General features: G+C 39.3%; 1 protein-coding gene across 1 annotated transcript in view; it reads right to left on the bottom strand.

The window, feature by feature from the left end:
- The window catches only part of LOC118810061 (cilia- and flagella-associated protein 46), a 64,175-nt gene that overhangs the window by 13,430 nt on the left and 28,820 nt on the right, over positions 1–21,925 (bottom strand). The window contains 20 exon segments of the mRNA XM_036573579.1: positions 1,108–1,275; positions 2,512–2,597; positions 2,965–3,071; positions 4,132–4,295; positions 4,642–4,718; positions 5,544–5,641; positions 6,215–6,376; positions 8,576–8,755; positions 10,183–10,311; positions 10,662–10,850; positions 11,663–11,860; positions 13,961–14,096; positions 14,327–14,500; positions 14,652–14,758; positions 16,659–16,859; positions 17,686–17,856; positions 17,996–18,071; positions 18,458–18,556; positions 20,125–20,273; positions 21,747–21,908. Coding sequence (XP_036429472.1) covers positions 1,108–1,275; positions 2,512–2,597; positions 2,965–3,071; positions 4,132–4,295; positions 4,642–4,718; positions 5,544–5,641; positions 6,215–6,376; positions 8,576–8,755; positions 10,183–10,311; positions 10,662–10,850; positions 11,663–11,860; positions 13,961–14,096; positions 14,327–14,500; positions 14,652–14,758; positions 16,659–16,859; positions 17,686–17,856; positions 17,996–18,071; positions 18,458–18,556; positions 20,125–20,273; positions 21,747–21,908 — 2,833 coding nt within the window.

Below are 21,925 nucleotides of genomic sequence, written 5' to 3'. Positions count from 1 at the left end.
CCTTACTTATTTCAACAAAACCATGCCAAACCACATTCTGCACATTTTACAACAGCATGGCTCCATACTAAAAGAGCCTGGGTGCTAAACTGGCCTGCATGCAGTCCAGACCTGTCACCCACTGATAACACTTGGTACATGATGAAACAAAAAATTAACACCAAGGAGACCCTGAACTGTTGTGCAAGTGAAATTTCTAAATCAAACAAGAATGAAAAAAAAACACTTTTAAAATTACAGCAGTGTCTCCTTAGTTCCCAAACACTTGAGTGTTGTTAAAAGAACAGGTAATGTAACACAGTGGTAAACATGCCCTGTCTCAACTTTTTCGAAATGTGCTGCTGGCATCAAATTCGAAATGGGCATATATTTAAAAAAAAAAACAATAAAATTTCTCACTTTCAATATCTGATATGTTGTCTTTGTACTATTTTCAATTAAATACAGGGTTTAAATGATTTGCACATCATTGAATTCTGTTTTTATTTATATTTTGCCCAGCATCCCAACTTTTCTGGAAATGGGGTTATACTTGTGACCATTACTTTTTGTAATTTTTCCCTTGTTTTGTCTTGCTGATGTGACAAAACATTAGAGAAAAAAAAAGAAATCATGAAGGTTTACTACTCCAAATAAAGATAACAAATCATTAACTGGAGAAAAGCAAAATTCAATTAGTTTGGCTATTTTCAGGCATTCTGATTGTGACATCCATACATTTTTGTGGATCATTTTTAAATTATTTAGAATTTTTTTCTGATATTGCAGTTTTTGAGGTTTCTGATACTTTCTCTTTGTACTGCATTCAGGTCAACATAAAAAAAGAAAAAAAAAACTGCTGAGATTTTTAGTCATACTCTGCTAACTGTTTAATGTATTTAAGAGCCCATTTTCAGATGTGAAGCCCAGATATTGCTGAGTTTTGTCCTGAAACAGTGGAAGGATTTTGGACGGGATTACATCATCCATGTTCGAAGAGTATATCAGAGATTCTTGGTTTAAAACATCAAATACATCGTGCTCCCATGTTCCAAAGAGGGTCAGTGTAAAGAAGTGCTTTAGGGAGCTTTCAACGTGAAGCGCCTATGTATGGTGCTGCTGCCTTACCTGGCTGCTCTCTCTGGAGGCGTGTGTGGAAGACCTGCAGGGAGAAATCCCGGGACACTGAGCTGACTCCATCCCCCTGCAGAACTGCCAGAGCTTCTAATGGCATCTCCAGCAACATCCTGTCAGCTAACACTACCACACACTCACCCTGCTCTGCAGGTGATCCTACTGAACACACATGCATATACAAACAGTATGACATACAATCTCCCATGAGTGTGTTCATACAGGTACACATATGTGTAAACAGCAGGCAGGTTGTACAGTTAGCTTATTAAATTCCACTGATTTTTCAAAATTTCTGCATACTTAAGTGGTTAAGATGTATAATTCCTTCAGAGTGGTTTTCAGTGAAATGCTTCATTGCAGAGAAACATACTGAGTGAGAATTGTTTACAGCAGTGGTGATAAGAACTAGACATCTGAAGAATTTAATTCCTCTAAAAACTCCCTCACAGAAACTTATTACATGAAATATGTCCTGCCCGATGTCTGAGACATTGTTTTATGATAGTTTTGAGATAAGGTTTTGGCCTAAAAAGTATTTTTCAATTAATTCATGGAGGAGTGTTACATGCAGTGGTACATGCAGGGCGTTGTAAGGCAAAATAGTCCCCCTAAGAACATTATATATAAAAACTCAAAGACACTTGTAAGTTTACTGATCATTTTAAATGAAAATAAAGTAAACAACATGGCTATATTTGTGTTGTAGACATCAAGATCCCAGGTTCCTTTCACCACCACTATAAAGATGTGGGTCAGTAAGTTTCTCTACTATAAATTATTTCACATCAAACAACTTTGAAAGACTTTCTTTACATCTCAACCAGAAATTTTGAAAAATCAATGGAGAGCAATGGAGAGACTGGCATTTGAGAGTCTCATTCAGAGACTCTTCAGAGTCCATCACACAAACTATAAGATGTTTATACAGTTAGAATGAAACTCAGAATTGAACTCAAAACTGAACTACTCATGGAACAGTTCAATAAGTCTCACTGACACAGATGTCTCGTTTTGTCAACAAACATCTTTTCCTGCACACATAAAATATCAAAAAGCAATCTTCCCCTGCTCTGCTAAACCCAGAAAAGCAAGAGTAAAAATGTTCTTACTGCTTTGCACAAATTGAGATGTGACTTACAAAAACAAAATCAAAGAATATGACAAGTACACATAGTGTATGAATGCATAATCAGTGGATCTCTGCTAAACAAGCGGGGCTACTCAATCCTCAATCTAGAAAAAGCCACGAGATCAGCTTGCATTAATAGACACACGGTTAAAAAAACATGGCAGTTTTAATGCTTGACCCCACAGAGCCTGAACTGAACTGAAATGGGACTGTGTCTTCTCTAAGCATGTGTGTAATGGGGCTTTTACAGCCAGTGAGGTGACTACCAGGCAGAGCTTTATCTGCAGTCCCCCTCTCCTCCTTGTCTTTGGACCGGGCTGCCTCGCCGATGGATATCGATGGAGGGCGCTGGCTGAAAGAGAGCGATAAGAGCCAGGGAGGATCAGAGCGACAAAAGGAGGAATATTCCACTGACAAGAGGAAATGAAAAGGGAAAATGGGTCTTTGAGAGGAGTGGGGATAGGCAACCTTAGGGAATGTGAGGATTCGCTCAGGTCAACACACACATACATAGAACTATGTACTTTTTCTAAAGTAACTGATGTTTACTGAGGGCTACGCATCAATACAAGTACGCCATATCCAACGGCTGCCTGAGGAACCAAAAAATCTAATCCAAACAAACAGTGACACACATTCATCATCAAGAGCTTTAGATACACATGTTGTGAAAAGTCTGAGGACAGTCAGCTTCTTATTCGCTGTATGTGTCTATGTACCTAAAACAGGAGAAGTCAAACTGAGAGAGAACAGGATCCAGATAGTCATCCATTTCCTTCACTATGGCCTGCAAATGCAACCCCAACTCTCTGTCTGTGCTGTCATCCTGTACAGAAAGCATAAGAAAGAGATGTGGGGATAGGGCAGATAGAGATGGAGAGAGAGAGGGAGAGAGACAGAGATTATTTTAAAGTTATACAGTAAGAGAAATGGTTTCTTATGAGTGGTCCCATTGTCACAATAATCATAAGGACACACCACTAACAGTGTAAATAGTGCAGTTGCTTGTGCAAAAGTCAGAGACCACCCTTCATTTATTTGATTTCCAGTCAAAAAGGCCATTAAGGACAAATCATTCATTTTTCGTTTGGAAAAAAGCCAAAAACCTATATTTAACAGAAAATTACAAAAAAGCCTCCGTCACTAAATATAACATGTTCTTTTAATATTTAGGGTGTCCACACTTTGCCTTTATTATGGTTTCTGTTTGTCTTTGAGTAGACTTGCTTTCAATTTTTTCAAAGAAATCTCAAGGGATATTTTTCTGTGCTTCTTGTAAATACCTCCAAAGATCAGTCTTGAAATTGCATTTTATGCTTCTCACAATTAAACCTAATTACAAATTTAGATTGCAACACATCTCAGGTGTCCAGTTTCAGTGTTCTAGTGCAAATTTTATTCTTTTCTACATCCTTTCAGATGTAGAAATTAAAGGTTTAATACTGTTTATCTGATGGTGATGGTCTACCAGGTCTTGCACAGTCACATTTTCTCTATATCTTTTTCTGATTTTCAGAATTCCAGTTTTGAAAATTCCTGTTTTCACTTATTTTCTTTTAATTTTTCCATTTCCTATGTAAGTGGATAACCTTATCTAATCTAGTGTCTTTCTGAAGGGTAACAATGTCAGTGACACCTTTAAGAACATCTTTTGCTGGGAGGACAGAGCTGTAATTAAATTAAAGTGGCAATAGGATGCATAAAAGTAAAGAGTGGACTAATAAAATACTAATAGACTTGAAGTTATACTTAGTTTTGGAGGCTTTTCTAATTTTCAGTTAAATTTAAGTTTCCTCCTTTTTTCCTGTCACTGAAAAACTGCTGCTTTGACTGGAGATTAAATGAACAAAACCTTTGCACAGTACTATGAGTTTGTGCATAAGTACCAGCTGAGTGCAGTGTTCTTCTGGCATTGCATGTATGTGGCTGCGCGACTCTTCAAGCAGGGTTTGTGCTGCGAGGCATCTGAAGGCTTGCACTTGGTCTCGGAGCCGGAACAGGACAGAAGGCTGGACTCGAGCCTTGGCCACTCTGGAACAAGCTAACCCACCTGCGGCAGCACACAAACCGATCGTAAGATGCACACCAGACCATGCAGCTCAGAGCAGTAATAGGTCCCAGTGAGCCCCTCTCAGTTCACAAGACTGTGGATGAAACAGGACACTCTCCCCTCGCAGGCATTCAGCTTCCAATCAGCATCCTCAGAACCTTAGGCTGTTCTTTACGATGCTTGAACGGATGCATTTTCATTCTTTGCAAAAACTAAAAAATTTCTGAGCCTACACTCTGTTCAAATACACGTACACTTTCATACACATACGTATGCACGAGTACAATGTATTGGAGAAGGAGCTGAAGAGGTGACGGAGGAAATCCAGAAGGGAAGGCTGTTTTACCTGCGATCTGCATGCTCTTCCTTTTCTGACTTTCAGTGGCTTTTGTCTTCTCATAGAAAGCTCCATACAGCACTGAACTGCAAAAAAAAACATCTCAATGATTGCTTGGGGTGTAAGATATTAACATGGTAGAATTACACTCATCAGTATCTATTCATTACTACTGGGAAAGAAGACATCATGATCCCAGGTGCAAACAGAATCAGGAGAGTGTGATATAAGTATGTGTTTACTCACATGTGCAAGTACACTGTATAAACATGTCAGTGAAAACTGGCTGAATGCGTGACTGCATGGTGCAAGCTGTGCATCTTTATGACCCCACCAATACTGAGAACTACTGACAACACTGAGAGGGCTTAGAAAACTGCAAAGGATGTGCTGGGGAGCCTCAACAGATGATTAAAAGCTCCACTTGATTAGGCCTTATTAAAGAAATTGTATGTCAAAAATCTAATTTATGTGATTTTCACTTACCATTTTGAATAACCGGAATCACGTCTTTTCTTAGCACAATTTATTATTCCACACGAGATGACTTAAGACCAATTTTTTTTATATAAATGTGTTCGTGTAGCTTATCAATGTAATTTGAAACAACAATACGAAGATTTTGCCACGTGTTTGTGGAAACTGTTTGGGCGAATATTTACTTCCACTGCTTGTTAGCACTGTTAGCCTAGCAGCCCCAGTTCTAAACTAAAGAAGCAAAACACGTTAAAAAAAATTATAATTTATTATTATTATATTATTACTATTATTATAATTATATAATTTACATTTTTTGCCAAACTATTCCTTTAAATTTCCAAGCAAAGTACAACTTCAGCTATTTCATCAAAATTTTGCTTGTTTTACTGGAAAACTTGTTTACTTTCTGATGACGTGCTGCATGACCTTACCCATCTTCAGAGTGCTGCAGCAGCAGGATTTTGAGATTGGGTGGCATTTCTCCCAGCAAGCTCAGGTGGTTAGGGTTTATAGTCAAGTGCTGGTAGCCCTGGACAGATAAAGCACAAACACAGTTTGATCAGGCGTGAATCCTGGTACTCCTAAGTGCTCATCCAGATGGATAACTTCTCTAGACACATACTGTTGATGTAAGACCTGCTGTATAGTAAATGGGGGGCTGAAATAGTAATGTAAAAACACAGATTTCAGTTGACCTTTCTATGTTAAATGAAGCAAGGCACAGGAACAATGCAGTTTGGATGAACAAAACAGGATTAAGGCTTTGGAAAAATGTTATTCTTTTGTGTGGATCTGAGACCAGCTGTCCCTTATTAGACCGTTTCTCAATCCAGTCCTTGAGGCCCACCAGAGGGTCCACAATCTCACAGTCTCCCAGCTCCCAAAACACCTGAACCAAGCCATTAATGTGGAACAGGGGTACTGGGAACTAAGTCACAGCAAAAATGTGGACCATCTGGTAGGCCCAAGGACTGGGATGAGAAATAACGTATTAGACTATTAGACTATGCATCCTTGGCAGATAAAATGTTTTTTTCTCTTCTCAAAGTTACGTCCTCCCCAAAGTGTAATTTTCACAGTGTGAAAGTTCAGACAGCAGCACCTTGGAGAATGTGTGGAGTGAGTGGTCAATTGCTGAGAGGAGGAGTTGTGGAGAGGACTGAAGGGTCTTCTGCAGACCCAGCAGGGCAGCCAACTGAGAATGACCAGTGTCCGAACATGCAGCACGCAACATGCTGGACATATCAGCGCAGCACACACAGCTCTGAGACAGAAACAGGGAATGATTAGGACTGAACAGCTTGAAGTATTACAAATACAAACATGCATACAGTGTAACCCCCCCTGCCTCCAAAACTCTGTATGCAGGATCCAGATATACAGTGGCCCTCAAAAGTATTTGGACACATTAACTATTTGACTATTAGTAAATTTTAATGAAGTTCTTTAAGTTATTTCATAAAATATTTAACAAAATTAAATTTGTTCCAGAGCCCTGCGATGGACTGGCGACCTGTCCAGGGTGTATCCTGCCTTCCGCCCGATGACAGCTGGGATAGGCTCCAGCACCCCACCGCGACCCAGAAGGATAAGCGGTTTAGATGATGGATGGATGGAAATTTGTTTCAGAGAAAAGACTTTCAACAACATCAAACCAAAATTTGTGTGGAGAAAGCCTGGAGAAAAATTCCAACCAGACTGCACAAAGGCTACTGTAAAGAACAGATGTGAAAATGTCAAAGTCTGAGGCTTCTTTTCCTACAGTGGTGTCAGTGAGCTTGTGTTCTTGGACGGGATCATGAACTCAGAGGTACACAAAGACATTTTTGATACAAACTTGCAGAGGTCTGTAAAGAAACTGCTCAACTAATAACCATCTGAAACATACCAGCTGCCATATGAAAGAATACTGTGCCAAAAAGAATTACAGTGTTGGAACGGTCTGTTTAAAATAAATGCCACTTGGTTTGACATTTTGGGCCAGATTTACAGAACTTGGCGGTAACAGATTTACACCATGCTTGTGCGGCATGGTAAATAAAACTCATTCATAAAGTCACTGTGGTGGCGATTAGCACATCTTGGTCTGTTTAACGCAGCAGTATTTTTTTAACAATGTCCTAGGCAAGAGCCAATCAAATTTGACATGTAAATGAGGATATATATATATATTAATGACCCATGCCAGGATAAGCTCTGGTTGGCTGCCAAAATGGATACAATGAAGGAAACAAAAACAAAGAAAACGAAAATTCATAAACAGAGCTACAAATCTGAAGTGTGGAAGGGCTGGCAATTAATGGTAAATTGTTCAGTAATGATTCAGCAAAAATTAAACAACAGAAAAAAATATATGAGACACTTGCGGAACATATAAACATGGTGGCAAATGTAGCACAAAGTAATGCAGACTGTCAAAAGCGAAGCAAAAAAAGAAAGAAAAAGCTTTCAGATATTACCAGCATTTCCAGCAAACATCCATGGCAAAACAGCTTCTTACTATTGTGTGTGTTATGAAACGTTAACACTACACCAAATGAAGCAAAAACGCTACCACCACATTTAAATGAAGCAAACATATGGCCACACGTCTCTAACACCATGTTATTTGCGCTTAACATCGCTGTAAATCTGGCAGCGCGTATTAGGAATCTGGTCCTTTTTTCCCCCAACACAAATGAATATAATTTTAAGTATGACACAAGTGTCCAAATAGTTTTGGGTCTGCTGTAAATATATCAGAGACCTAAATAGCACTCCTGAAACCACCGCTCTGGCAGCGCATATTCTCCCAGGATTCTTAACATAATGCCTCTTTCATATGAAAATAAAAATAAAAACCCAAAGCCTGAGTCCATAATATACTGTGACTTGTGGTATGTTATGTCTTGGTTATGCATGCAACAGTGTTTTTTAAAAATTGTACTCATCAAAGACAGTGTTACCTAGAAGTGTGTTCTAGAGAATCCAACATATTAGAAATCATTTACAAAGTCAGTTATTCAATTAAATAATGGTTAGGTAGCCTAGATTTACACAGATATCTACACATGCCACAACTTTTAATCCAAAAATTGGGTATTGTTGCAGGAAACCGCAGCACATTTTTACATTATGTCCATAGACAACCACTTATTTTACAGTGCAGAACGGGAGTATCAGTATAGCAGCCAAGTGGCTTCTCATCGCTATGTACAAAATGACATCATCTAATATCTAGGTGCTTAATCTGTGTATCTATGATAGAGATAGAATGAGGAATGCTGCTGCAAAGCCCTGGGATGCCAATGTAAGGCAATGAAAAGATCCACATACTGTGATGTGATTTAATGGCTTAAGTCATCAACTTTGCAAACATGAAGCCCTCACAGGCAAAACCCTGATGGATTAAGCCATTAAATTAAATTGCACAGGGTGATATATATGACACTCTTCATTCTCTGACAAAAGCACACACTCTCACCTGCAGCAGAGCAAGGTACTGGCCACAGACTGCTGGGTCATACTGGCTGTAGCATTCCATCAAGTCCACACAGACCTGAGAGAGTACCTGGGGGAAGTTGTGCTGCAGAGCCAAGCTCAGAGCCTGAGCCAGAGTCTCACTCGCCTGGGCCAGCTTCTGCTGCACTGCCCTCCTATTTGTCTGCAGACAAGCAAACACAATCAACCATGAGACTGCATGTCCTGATGAGTGCCTGTAGCGGTGCTTGTGTGTGTGTGCGTGCATATCTGTGTGTAAATGTGATAATCTGAACACATCAATATCATCCACCACCATTAAGTGCCAGAATGACAAAAACGTGTCTGGAATTCCTGCTGATATGCTGAGATGAGATGTGTTTTTTAAGCAATAACCTTATTCTGTCTTGCTGAGAGTAAAACTACTCAGCTGAAGGAGGAGTATTACATGGCTTGCTGTATATAAAACAAGTCTATTTATCTACAGTTTTCTATTCAGAGATACCCAAATTGCCATCATACATAATTCTTATGTGTATGACAGAATATAATACAATCATTGCACAAAAACAACAAACATATGTACTCTTAAAGTGGCAGGTTAGAGATATACAGGTTATCGTAGCCACAATACTGCAGGAAAACAACCATTAGTAAGGTTAGAATTTAATCCAGTGGTTCTCAAATCAGTCCTCAGGGCCTCCCAGACCATCCATATTTTTGCTCTGTCCCTACGCACTGCAAGTTAGGGTGGAGCAAAAATGTGGACCATGTGGTGGGGCCTGAGGTCTGGTTTGAGAACCACAGAGTAAATCCATTCTGTAGTTTTATAAATTCTTCATAACGTAGGCCTCCTAAGCCTTCAGGCCTAATGATTTCTGTGTAAAATTATATGTCTGTAATTTCAATTTATATTTATTTTTATTAATTAGAATCACCATGCTTGATGTTTTTAAACTCTTTAAGCATTGTAGTAATACTTATTTCATTGATAAGTTTTGGGTGAAAATGAAAGAGTTAAATTAAAAAACCCAATGGAAAATTGTCCAATCAGTTTTCTCTGTGGCATCTCGGTAGATTGAGCCAAGCTAGCTCTCCCACTGGTTAGGACTTCACGAGCCGGACTGAAGGCCTAACGTGTCACAGAGGAATCATTCAATCATTCATTGATTGACAATAGGTGGCACCATTTTCATGAGAAAAATGGTCACTCTAGGCCTTCTGAAGTCTTAGATATGTCACTGATCACAAGTACGAGATGTAGCCTGACCAGTGCATTTCAGGCAGCAACTCTATGCTCTATTTTTTTAGAAAAAGCAACTGTAAAGCTGCTATTTGTGTGTTAAGAAGTCTATTACAAGCTTCAAATAAAATATGGAAAGTATTTTACAAGCTTCAACTATCCATGTTTAACCTATAACGACCAAGAATTGCCAATAATAGCTTAGCGCTAACATACTACTACAATCTTAGAGAAAATAATATTATCATAGAGCTGTTTTTTTCACTTGTTTTAACTGGATTCTGACATTTATAGCCTAAACTGAAGGCCTAGCTCTAATGGACATGGTTTGCTACTGGTGTGTGCATGTTTTGGGGGGACTACCCTACCTGCAGTTCAACACTTTTGGCAGTGCTCTCTCCATTCTGTATTGTGCTTCCATCCACTCCTTCCATGCTTGCCTCTTCCTCATCTTCATCGTCATCCTCATTTGCCTTTCTCTCTTCTCTGTTCTCCACCTGATGCAGCACAGAAACATTATCAAGTCTCTCTAACTAATCAAAATTAATCAACAATCTATCTGTAGTTTTAATCTGACTTATGTTCACTGCACTTAATACATGGACTAAAGTGTTACAAAGCATAAAATTCAGATAGACAGACAGACAGACAGACAGGCAGATAGACTACACACGTATTAAAATAACAAACATGGACAGAAGTATCCAGCTGTCAGCAAAAATATTATACTACAGACCTTTCTCATTGCCTCATGCTAAATATTAATGAAAACATATACTGGGCTGTTGGGAATATTGCGTTTGTACTCTTGAAGTCTGTATTGCTGCTGCACATGTGGATGCTGTACCATGACTGGTCCATCCCACATAGGAATGGTGTAGAGTGGGTCTCTCTGCAGCGCTATCAATCTCAGACACCTTCCCAGCATGCCAATGGAGCGTGCTTTGGTCTCTATGCAGTCCAGTGAGAGAGAGTTGATCACAGACAGCTGAGTCAAAGCCATCTGACCCAGGGACTGAGTCACAGTCAGCCACTCCTACAAGATTAATAGAGAAGACTCAGTAAAACCTAAAACCAAAAAAGTTACATACTGATTACTGCATACTGCTACTCACACTGTAGTGCAGTGGTCTTTTACCCTGGTCCTGGAGAGCTACTTTTCTGCAGAGTTTAGTTATAACCTGTACCCAGTCTTGTATATCCAGTGCATACCTGTCTTGATCCTCGTATCAATTATTTTCAACAGTTAAATAGTTCTGTGAAAATTTGCACTTGAACACACCGCGAAGACTACAGCTGATGGTCAATCCACACATACTTAAAAAGCCAGTGCAACAGGGGACAACTCTTTGTAGCAAGAACTGGTAATAGTCTGTAAAACTATCAAACTGCATCATACAAAGTGAATAATACATTTTTTTTAATGTCATACAGGGTAAAATGTCCATGTTTAAGCTAAACCTAGTGTTTTAAAATGAAACTGAGTCAGGAGGGAAAAAAGCATGATAAAATATGATGTCTGTATGCTGCTGTGAGTCACCTTGCAAAAAGTTTTAGTTTTAAAAGTCAGAGGCCTCATGTCGGATTTCACAGGACACATCACACAAACTTTGTTTGACAGTCCATCACTGACGCTTATCGGTGACCTGACAGCATTCGACGGCTAATAATCAGCTTGGTGTATCATCGTCCTGACTTGTGCACCTGCAGCACCAACATTTACTAGAACTAAACAACAGACATCTTTGTCTACATTCTCTCTTACACCAAACAGAGATTTGGTAGTGCTGGGAGTCTAAGGGAGTATAAGCATCGATTGCAGCCTGTTCTAGAGCATTCAGGTCTGACCTGTTCTAGAGCACTCAGGTCTGTGTTGCTCAAGATGTAGTCCTCCACAGCTCTCTCAATGTAGCTCTTCCTGCTACGGAGTCTCGCTTGAAGCATCTCCTCCTCACACTGCATCTCCAGCATCAGCAGAGCCAGATTAACCAAAGCCAACCTGAAGTCCACACACACACGCATTGCGGGCAGGCTATACCGCCCACACTGGAAACACACACACCATGTTAATACATTAACAGCACTCAGAACTTTAAGAAAAAACGTTGTATGCAAACTTTTTTTTTTGTGGGGAACAAAAACATAATTAGGGTTAGATGACTCTCATAAGGGGCACAGTCCCATGAAACTTCGATATAAGCACGGGCATACACACTTACAACAGAAAGAAAGAGAGAGAGACACAGAGAGAGCGCAAGTGATGAGCGAGAGAGAGAGAGAGAGAGAGAGAGAGAGAGAGAGAGAGAGAGAGAGAGAGAGAGACTAAGAAATTCTCCCCAGAAAAGTGGGTTACAACAACCTGCAAGTCATGAATGATTCAACAGAGTATGCAAGGTAGAAGAGAAAAGGAGGAGAGCCGATGAACAAATGAAAGCAATCTTTTGGGAATCTCACATTTGAGCCATCAGCACAAACCCTGAAAAGAAATCTGTGAACAGCCCCCCTGTGGTCCACTGCAAAGCATTTTTATTGTTTTAACATTCACTTTTCCCCCAATTTATCTTTCACAGCGCTTAGGAGTAGAATGAATGACAGGTAGGTACACTGATCAAAGACAAATTTCACTCAGTGGTACAGTGCAGGTTATATCTCTGTCCTTTTTCTGTAAAATACACACATTCTTACAGATATTAAACTCATCTAACAATGTCATCAGTCTTGAATCTGTAGAGTGCACCACGTTTATTGCTTTTGCTGGGAAACCAGCACCATCTGCTGTAGGTAGAGACCTATAGCTTATCCAAGCTATGGAGAGTAGCATTGAGACTTGGTAATTTGCTGGATAAGTGGTACTTAAATAAAAAGAGGCCTTTAATTTTTGATTCTTCTGGTAATGTGTAGCCATCACGTATCTGTTTCTTGAATGTGCGTACAAACTTTGGGTCAATTGGGTTAGCGTTATAGTTCTGTCTGATTTGTCTTCATCTTATCTGATTTGTCTTCATCTTATCTTTCATCTTATCAAGAGTTTTTGTGCCAAATGAAATTACAAGAGTGTAAACAGAGCAGGAGTCTAATTGCTTTAGTAATTCAGACTTCCCCAAATAGCATGAGCGTTAATTTCCCCATTTTATAAACATGAACACCCAGTGTGCTTTATAATGAAATAATCTGGTTGTGAAAATGAAACTCCAGAGTGCAACATGAGGTAAAATAAATTACTAAGGCTGTTTAGTGGAGTTGATACAATACTGTGGTGCGCTTGTCCAAAAGGGCACATAGACACAAGGTAGCCTCACGCTGGGCCAAATAAACAAACTCAGGGTCGAGCCAAATCTCATTTTACCAATCTTACAACAGCTTGTCGCAAACACTGTGAAGACATGATGAAAAATAAGTTATGTTTTCTGCAACATAATGCTTATCTGGTCAGCAGGCATGTAGCCTGTTAAGCTAATTATGACCAGACTGTGAGGCAGGGACGTAAATAATACAGAATTTTCAATGGCATGCTGACTCTATCACAGCCTGCTGATTTCACTGGTTCATGTTATGACTGTAGTCTGCTTTTCAACACTGGTAGCCTTCATTTCATTATTCAAGGAAACAAAATGATTTTCTCTCATGATGAAATGCAAGGTGCTCAGTTTTTATGTATTGACCTAAACTGCATTGAAATTGATTTCGGAAATTGAGACCTAAGTGAGGTCTCTATGAATTACAGGCATGTTATGATTTTTTAACTTAGTTTGCTTGTAACTTACTGTATACCATTTATTTCTGAAGATATTTACTTGTAGATGCACAGAGTTTAAGGTTACTTTCATTTACTAATGAACTTACTAATAAACATGCTGGTGTTGTTTGATGACTGGTGCTAGCTGTTTAATGTTCAAACAATGCAATTGCATTCAATGCCTTAATTAATAGAATGTCTATTCTCCACAATACATTGTCACAAACCTCCACAAAATGTTGTATTTTTGATATTACAGTAACACAATGCACTGTTACACCCTAGTTCTTATGGTTTGCAAATAATAACCAACATTGTTACTTTATCACTTTGCCATTCAGACACCACATAGTGCACTGCAAACGTTTAGCCTCCAGTGCCTTTACACGCTTAAATTATGGAAAAGATACCTCATGAGTTGGGAGAAGCTTAAGGCAATGGGAAAGCACTTCCTCCTGCAGGGACACAGCCTGCTGCATAAGCATGAGGGCCTCGAGTAGGTGCTGCTGTTTCTCTTCTTTGACGGAAGTAAGCATGGCCAGCATTCTTCACAAAATAAAAAACAGAGACAAGGTAAATGATGGATGTACAAAAACATTCTCAAACGATCTCAACACCTTGGTTATCTTCCTTAGCATATGGAATGACTGCACTGTATGTATCTCATACATTATTCATCACTCAATTTACAGCATATTTCCAGTATAATGAAAAGCACATAGTGTTTCTTAAAAGACCAAAGAGCAATAATTATGCTCCAGATGTGTGAGGTGTACCTCAGAGAGCTTGCCTGCTCTAGAGTTGTCTCAGCAGCGGGGGTTCTGTAGCCATGCTGGAGTAGAGCTGCAGCACTGTGTTTCAGAGTGTCACAAACTGACTTCAGTCTCTCCACCGTTTTGACCCGGTCAGCACAAGCAGGCCTAAGTGTAGAGCGACACAGCACTGCACCTCTACAAGACAACACCAAGACACAAGACTTAGTGCAAGATATCCACTTCTGCTAGAAAATGTGTGAACGTTACTGAAAATGAGACAGAATAAACAAATAAAAAAAACACACACACACACACACACACACACACACACACACATGCAACCTACTTGGCCTGCAGTGATGCAATGTAGAAATAGAGAACAGGAGCTCGATTCGGTCTCTGCTCCAGAGCTGATTTGAGAAGGCCGATGGCTCTGTCTACTATCTGGCACACCTACAGAGAAGAAACCATTTACAATAACTCTCTCCTACAGAATCTTCGCATCAAACACAGATGGAACATAGATGGAAAAAACAAACACAGATGGAACATTCTATATAAGTGGTTCAACCTGTTGAAAAAATGTCACAGTGCATTTCCTTTTCCTCCAGAAATTCCATTCTGTTTGCTACCTTTGTTTAGTGAAAGTAGATGGTTAAAAAATATTCTGGTTCCAGCAACTGTGTAGAATTGGAAGAAACAAAGCCAATGTTTACACTGGGACCTCTAAAGGTACAATAAAGCAACTGCTCTGGCAATTTATGATGAACACTTCTTGATCTATTTAACTGTTCTGTAAGTTATCCTTCCAAAATAAAATACTTTGTAAGACAAAGACCTTTTCAGACTGTGCTAAATAAATGTTACCTGTCTATGTTTAATCAAATAAATATTATTTTAATGTATTATTTTGATTCATATATTAATAATTTTATTTTTTTAAGTACATGAACTATGACATTATATAACTAATGTTTTACAATATTTCTCGGAGAATTAGATGTGATGTTAAAGACCTCTTTGCTATGAGGTTACTTTCAACAGTTACTGTGCTTAGGCTACACTCACACTGCAAGTCGCAACGTTTCAGATTTGACCCAATCCATTGCGTGGGTAAGTGACTCTTACCTGTCATTAATGTCAGTGTGAACCTATACCCTGAAATGATACACATTAGCACATCCCACTGAATAAACCATATGTCATGAGCAACAACAAACAAACTAGTAAAAACAAGCCATGATCGTGAAGATGCTCTGAGCAGCTCTCAGCTGGGCAAAAAAGGGCAGATGTTTTTGCAGCATATGCTGGTATTCACTTCAAGCTAGGCTCTGCTGCCACATTAACAATCAATGGTGGTGCACGTGCAGTAAAAAAAATTCATAAATTATCACCTTTAACACCAAAGTAAACAGAATGCGTTTTTGTTATCCGTATATAATTATGAGAGCGGAAAAGCATCTGCCAAATGTTGATGAGCAGGTGAGAGGATAAACAAGGAAACTAAAGACAAAGGGTACACAAGCCTAAAATTATCCAAAAACCAAGAGCATTCTTGCAATCTGGGCAGATGAAAGTGCCCAAGCTTGTCAACTCGTCATATTAAGGGAAAAAGCTAACAAAAGTAAAACAGAAACTGCGTACATGTCAATGTGCTTTTTACCCGGGAAAGTAGAATTGGATTTTATCTGGACACACTGGGGACCAGGGATTTTAGTGAACAGTGTAAGTGTAATCCGGCCAAACTTTATCCAGATATAATCTGGACACAAACCACTGGTTAATGCAAGGTGTAAACAAGCTCAAAGTGGCTCAGATCTGATTTGTGAGAAAACATCACACCTGTGGCACATTAAAAATGAGAAAACTCAGATTTGTGCCACTTTAGCCACGTGAACGTAGTCTTAGAGTCCAGTTTTACATCCATAGTCAAAGTGGTGCAACTGAGTTTTTGTCCAGCAGATGGCGCTATAGCACTAAACCTATAAATTGCTTGCATTTATAACTCAAAGGTGGAACACAAAACCAGTTTCAAACCAAAGAATATACACATGCTTTGTGCTAAAAGTTATTTTGCACGTGAATACACAAGACTCATTTTACTGCATCTGTGTTTTAACAACGATCTTTAATACTGGGCATGTAGACCAGTATTTCACATTCACGTTCACTTTTTTTAAGCTTCTACACATTAACAAGTTCTCTTCTGATAGTTGTGTGTTTTACTGCCATCCAGAAAGGCTGCCTAATCATTGCAGATGAATAAAATCTTTATGATCCATTTAAAATCCTTTCAGATGAAAACAAAAAAGAACAAAAAAACATAGTATCTGTATAAATGAATAAAATGAACCTGGGTGTACATGTCCTCTCCCGCACACTCGGCTGTGGTGTTCAGGAGGCTTTGAGTGAGGTGGAACCAGAAATCCTCATCCCCACCTATCTCCTCAGCCTGCTTCAATAAAGCAAGGGCTTGAACATGATGCTGCTCCTGACTGACCAGAAAAGCCAACAAGTGGTAACTCCTAGCAAATGACGTCTGGTCTCCAAGTCCCTGGAAGTACACAGGCATATATAGCATGAGTACAATGATCAGCCATAACATTAAAACCATCTTCTTGTTTCTACACACACTGTCCATTTTATCAGCTTCACTTAGTATATAGACGCACTTCATAGTTCTACAATTACAGACTGTAGTCCATCTGTTAGCCCCCTTGCATCCTGTTCTTCAATGGTCAGGACCCCCACAGGTCCACCACAGAGCAGGTATTATTTGGGTGGTGAATAAGTCTCAGCACTGCCGTGACACTGATGTGGTGGAGACAGCAGCTCATCTGTTGCTGCACAGTTTGTGTTAGTCATCCAGTAGTCCTTCATCAATAATCACAGGATTCTGTTGGCTGGATATTTTTGGTTGGTGGACTATTCTCAGTCCAGCAGTGACACTGAGTCTGATCCACAACAAGCCACCACCACATCAGTGTCACTGGAGTGGTGAGAATGATCCACCACCTAAATAATATCTACTCTGTGGCGGTCCTGGGGAACCTGACCATTGAAGAACAGAGTGAAAGGGGGCTAACAATGTACGCAGAGAAACAGATGTAAATTATGTAGAATTACAAAGTGCTCCCAAAAGGTACGTGGAGCTGATAAAATGGACAATGTTTGTAGAAACAAGGAGGTGGCTCTGATGTTATGGCTGATCGGTGTATGACATGAATGAGTCACTGATATAGAGGAACCTGACTGCCAGCTGACTCTGTGCACTTCTGGATAAAATTCAGGACATGTGTGCACAGCACTTTCTTCCCTGATGCTTAATCTTTACCAGCCAACAGAACTCTGCATGAACACTTGTGAGTGTCCTCTCTCACCTTGGCCACCAGGTGAGCCTCAGCCAGCAGGCTCCTGGCAGGCTGGTACAGACCCATACTGAGACACACAGCAGCCTTGTCCAGCCACAGCTCCTGCACAGAGCACCAGCCCCACCTCTTCCTGGACACACTGCCTACAGATGCAGTGCTCCCACTGTGAGGAGGCAGCAGCTGAAGAGTGGAGACATGTTAGCTACTGTATTGCTTTGATTTACACAGGAAAGTCACAGAGAGTAGGAAGCAGCAGGGGAGGCTGATAATTCCAATTCACCAATGCCCTTTACAGTAATGTGTTTTGCAACAAACTAACCTCATCTGTCTTGCTGATTTTACTCTCTGACTCATATTCATTTCTTTCTCTCTGGAGAGCAATTCTGCTTCGACACCTAAGATCAAATAAAAGGTATTATACATCAACATTTATTGATCTATAACATGCAGTAAATACTAACATATTAACCAAGGTTATCCACATTAACCTAAATACATCTACATCTAAATGCACACAGCTTGCATGCTAATCAATAGCTTAGCTCAGTATCTGAAGGATATGCTTTAGTTTCACATAAGCCAACCTAACCAACACACAAGAACGCCTATTTTGATACTGCTGATTTTTCTACTGCACATCTCAGTTCCCTTTTTATTCTGAAACCCACTGTCATACTCCATTGAATATGAATACCAGGGCCGTTACTGAGTTGTCCCTGTAGATTTTAACAATGTGGTATGCTATATACCAATACTATGACATAAAAAACACATCTCTTACGCCATCTGCTCATCTTCAGGAACAAAAGCGAAGCTCAGTAATGATTCTCTGAATGGTGATGAAGACTCAAGTCCCAGGTCGCAACAGGTCTTCACTATCCTGAAATACATGAAAAGCTCTAAGGTAATCTACTACTGTACAGGCTTTGTACAGTGGTAAAACACACTATGGGGAGGAACAGAGATACAAGCATACGTGAACCTAGGGCAAAAGTGAAAGCAGGACGTTTACTCATCTTTTATCACGATTTATGATATTATTACAATATTGTATTAGAAAAAAAACACTACATGTTTGAGATAATAAATGTACATATAGTCGCATGCCAAAATTCGAGTGCCCCTGGTCAAATGACATGTTTTAAATGAAAATAAATGAAAATAAGATGCATCTGGACAGTTTTATTTACAACGGTTTGTTTTCTGAATTTTAATATATTGGGGAAAAAATAAAACACAAAATGTGGCCTGTGCAAACATTATGGCACATTTTATACTTTGTTTTTTTTTTATATTAAACTTAAATACATGGAAACTGTGCACTAAAATTTGCAGAAAAAGGAAACACTTAAAGAATGTGTTAACTTATTTTCACTTAAAGAATCAATAAAAAAGAGAGTATTCAAACTTTTGCATACAACTGTCTGTGTAGAGTTCTGAATGTCATTTTTGAAAGCAGTAATTTGTCAGTGACAATTTATTAAGAAAAAAATGATTAAAAAAATGGTGGCACTTTATGTCATGGTAGTCTTTGGTAACTTCTGTTTTTCATTTTTTTCCAATTTTAAAATGTAAAAACTTCTGAAGTATGATATGATACCAAAATGACCTCCAGTAATCTTCCACAGGCCATGGAACAACAGATGTTATGATAATATGATGGTAACAAGTTGTATGTATCCATTAATTAAATGCTTGTTTTCTAGTTCCTAATAAATAATTGGTGAGCAATTGTAGCAGTAATAAGTTGATAATAAAATGATTAAATAACAGTGACAAGTTGTTTTTACCAAAAAATTACATGCACATCTGTTGAGAAGTTAGCATATATTTTTTAGGTAAGTACTTGTTACTATGATTTTACAAAACACTGTATCTGTGCTACACTTTGTCCACTCCCACTTGAGTCAGGCATCTGCTAAGGTTACTCAATAAGAAAAATGTGCAGACCTTTGATGTAAGCTACAGGTAACTGTCCTAGCTAGCACAGTGTAGCATTTAGCAGTTGCTTTTTTTTGTTTGGTGGTTTAACATAAGTGATAAATTGACAATTTTCTAGATTATTTGTTTGATTATTATTATTATTTTTTTTTTTACAATGCTTTAGTTTCTGTGCTAGCTTCCAAAAGTTCTGTATTAACTTGTCATTAGGCTTCCATGGATACTTTCTTAAGTAGTGTCGAATAGTACGTATTGAAAAGATAGAAGCTTAATAAGCATGTGCAGCGACTGATGTTTCATTGACCAAAAAGTAACACAAGAGGAGGAAACCTCTCCCAAAAGTGAAAGGTTTGAAAGACACTGACTCAAGGCCCAGTCCAAGTGTCCAATGTTTAGAGACACTGATGCGAAATTCGAATTAGAATAGGACAATGCAGAGTGACCCAATATCTATGGCATACAACTGTATCTGCTGTCTGTAGAGCTGGCAAAACCAGCTCTCTGTACCTGAGGCGGTAAAGGTCGGAGTGACTCTTGCTGAGTGAGAGGTCATGAGCAATGACCTCAGCCAAGTGCAGAGGAGGCAGTGTTAGTGGGGTCAGAGATACAGACTCCAGCTCTCTCACTAGGACATCCAGATAGAACAGAGTTCGGCTCTGTGAGCATGCAAAGACACAGACATAGCATTTATGCACAATGTATTTAAACGTTTAGTCCACAAAATTCTTAAAACAACAAAAAAGCAGACAATGCAACAGCCACATCTGTTTCTATGTAAAGCCCTGTGAATCTCTACAGTTGGTTTTCTATCCACCACTTTTTTGCTAATTTTGAAAATGCACATAAAAAACCTGGATGTAAAAGCTAGAAATTCCCAAGAATGCCTAAATTTTGCAAAAGAAGTTTTTATGTCTGGATGATGCGAAAAGATGGACTACTGATAAAAGTGAAATGTGAAAAGTGGTAATGGTAAATAGATTTTTGACATAGCGGAAACAAAAGTCACTTCTTTGGCACTATGTTCTATCTGAACTATTTGTTCCAGTGGGATTCACAGGGTGGGTGATGGTGTAGTTAAATGGGCTTCTGCCTGCTCTACTGTGTCCAGCGTCTCTGAACTGTTAGAGTACAGCTGACAGAAGACTATCAAAACTGCCCTACCGAAGGAAAATAAAAAGGTTGCGATCCCTCCACTTTATACACCATGACTCTTGGGTGCTAATGGTATCCACCTAGACATGTGCAGGCTGTTGCACGTCAACGTGGTTTCCACTCAAGGTTTATGAGCAGAACATGATCTGGTGTATGTCGCTTTTACTGCGTGAAAGCTCTGGCTCAGTCAGCTAAGGTGCATCATATCACAACAAATGTCAGATGGGAAATCACAGCAAAGGTAAAATTGAAATATACTTTCTGAATCCACAAGTTACAATTTCCTCAATAAGGACAGCTACAAAATCTTTTAACTTGTTTTTGAGTCACTATTTTGCATGTTGAACATCCCTATGCTGCATTTTGAGCCTCTCAGGTCCTTTTTTATTTATTTATTCCTAAACCAATGACAACAAAAACATGTGGTAGGAAGCTCCACTCATAGCTAGATGGCAGCACTGCCATTTTTTTCTAAAACAGCAGGCAGAGATTGGGATTACAGTCGTGTAAACTTATACACAGGAATAGATTTATGAATAAATTTGTGTTCATCTGTATAATATTTTCTTTGGTGCAGTCTGTCCATTGTCTTTAAAACATGTTGAATTGCATTCATCCATAAACTTGCTAGTTCTGATCAAATCAGTGGGACAAGAGATCATGGTCATTTTTCTGTGGGGTGATTCAACTTCATCACATTCAGTTCAGCAAATCAATTGAGCATGTACCTGTCTTTGTCTCTCAGCAGAGTAAAACTGCCTCCACTTTCACGCTGACTGAGCATAAAGGTCAATATCCACACTTCACCCACAAGTAAGCTAACTGAAACTCAGAGATCACAGTAGGGATCGATGCAAGGTTTTTCTACTATGCTGGATCTTTGATTATATGTGTCAGGGAACAGAGTAAAAGACTGGGACCAACTAATGACTGACAGCATGTAGAGAGTGCATCACCTCCTAGTGGAGACCACTGACCTGCACACTGATGCTGTGCCTGTTGATGGAGTAAGGGCCACTGTCATGTCTGAAAGCTTGGCGGACCTCCTCAGAACATTCGAACTGAGCCCACTCCTCTGGGCTGGAAGGCGGGAAGGAGTCTGAAACCGGGCCTCTGGGCTTTTTCTCAACAAGAGGGGGCTGGACGGGATGGAGAG

The sequence above is a fragment of the Colossoma macropomum genome, unplaced genomic scaffold (genome assembly GCF_904425465.1).
Source record: "Colossoma macropomum unplaced genomic scaffold, Colossoma_macropomum, whole genome shotgun sequence".
In the NCBI taxonomy this organism is placed as follows: domain Eukaryota; kingdom Metazoa; phylum Chordata; class Actinopteri; order Characiformes; family Serrasalmidae; genus Colossoma; species Colossoma macropomum.
Note: the sequence above shows the minus strand (reverse complement) of the source record. Positions and strands in the feature narration are given on the sequence as shown.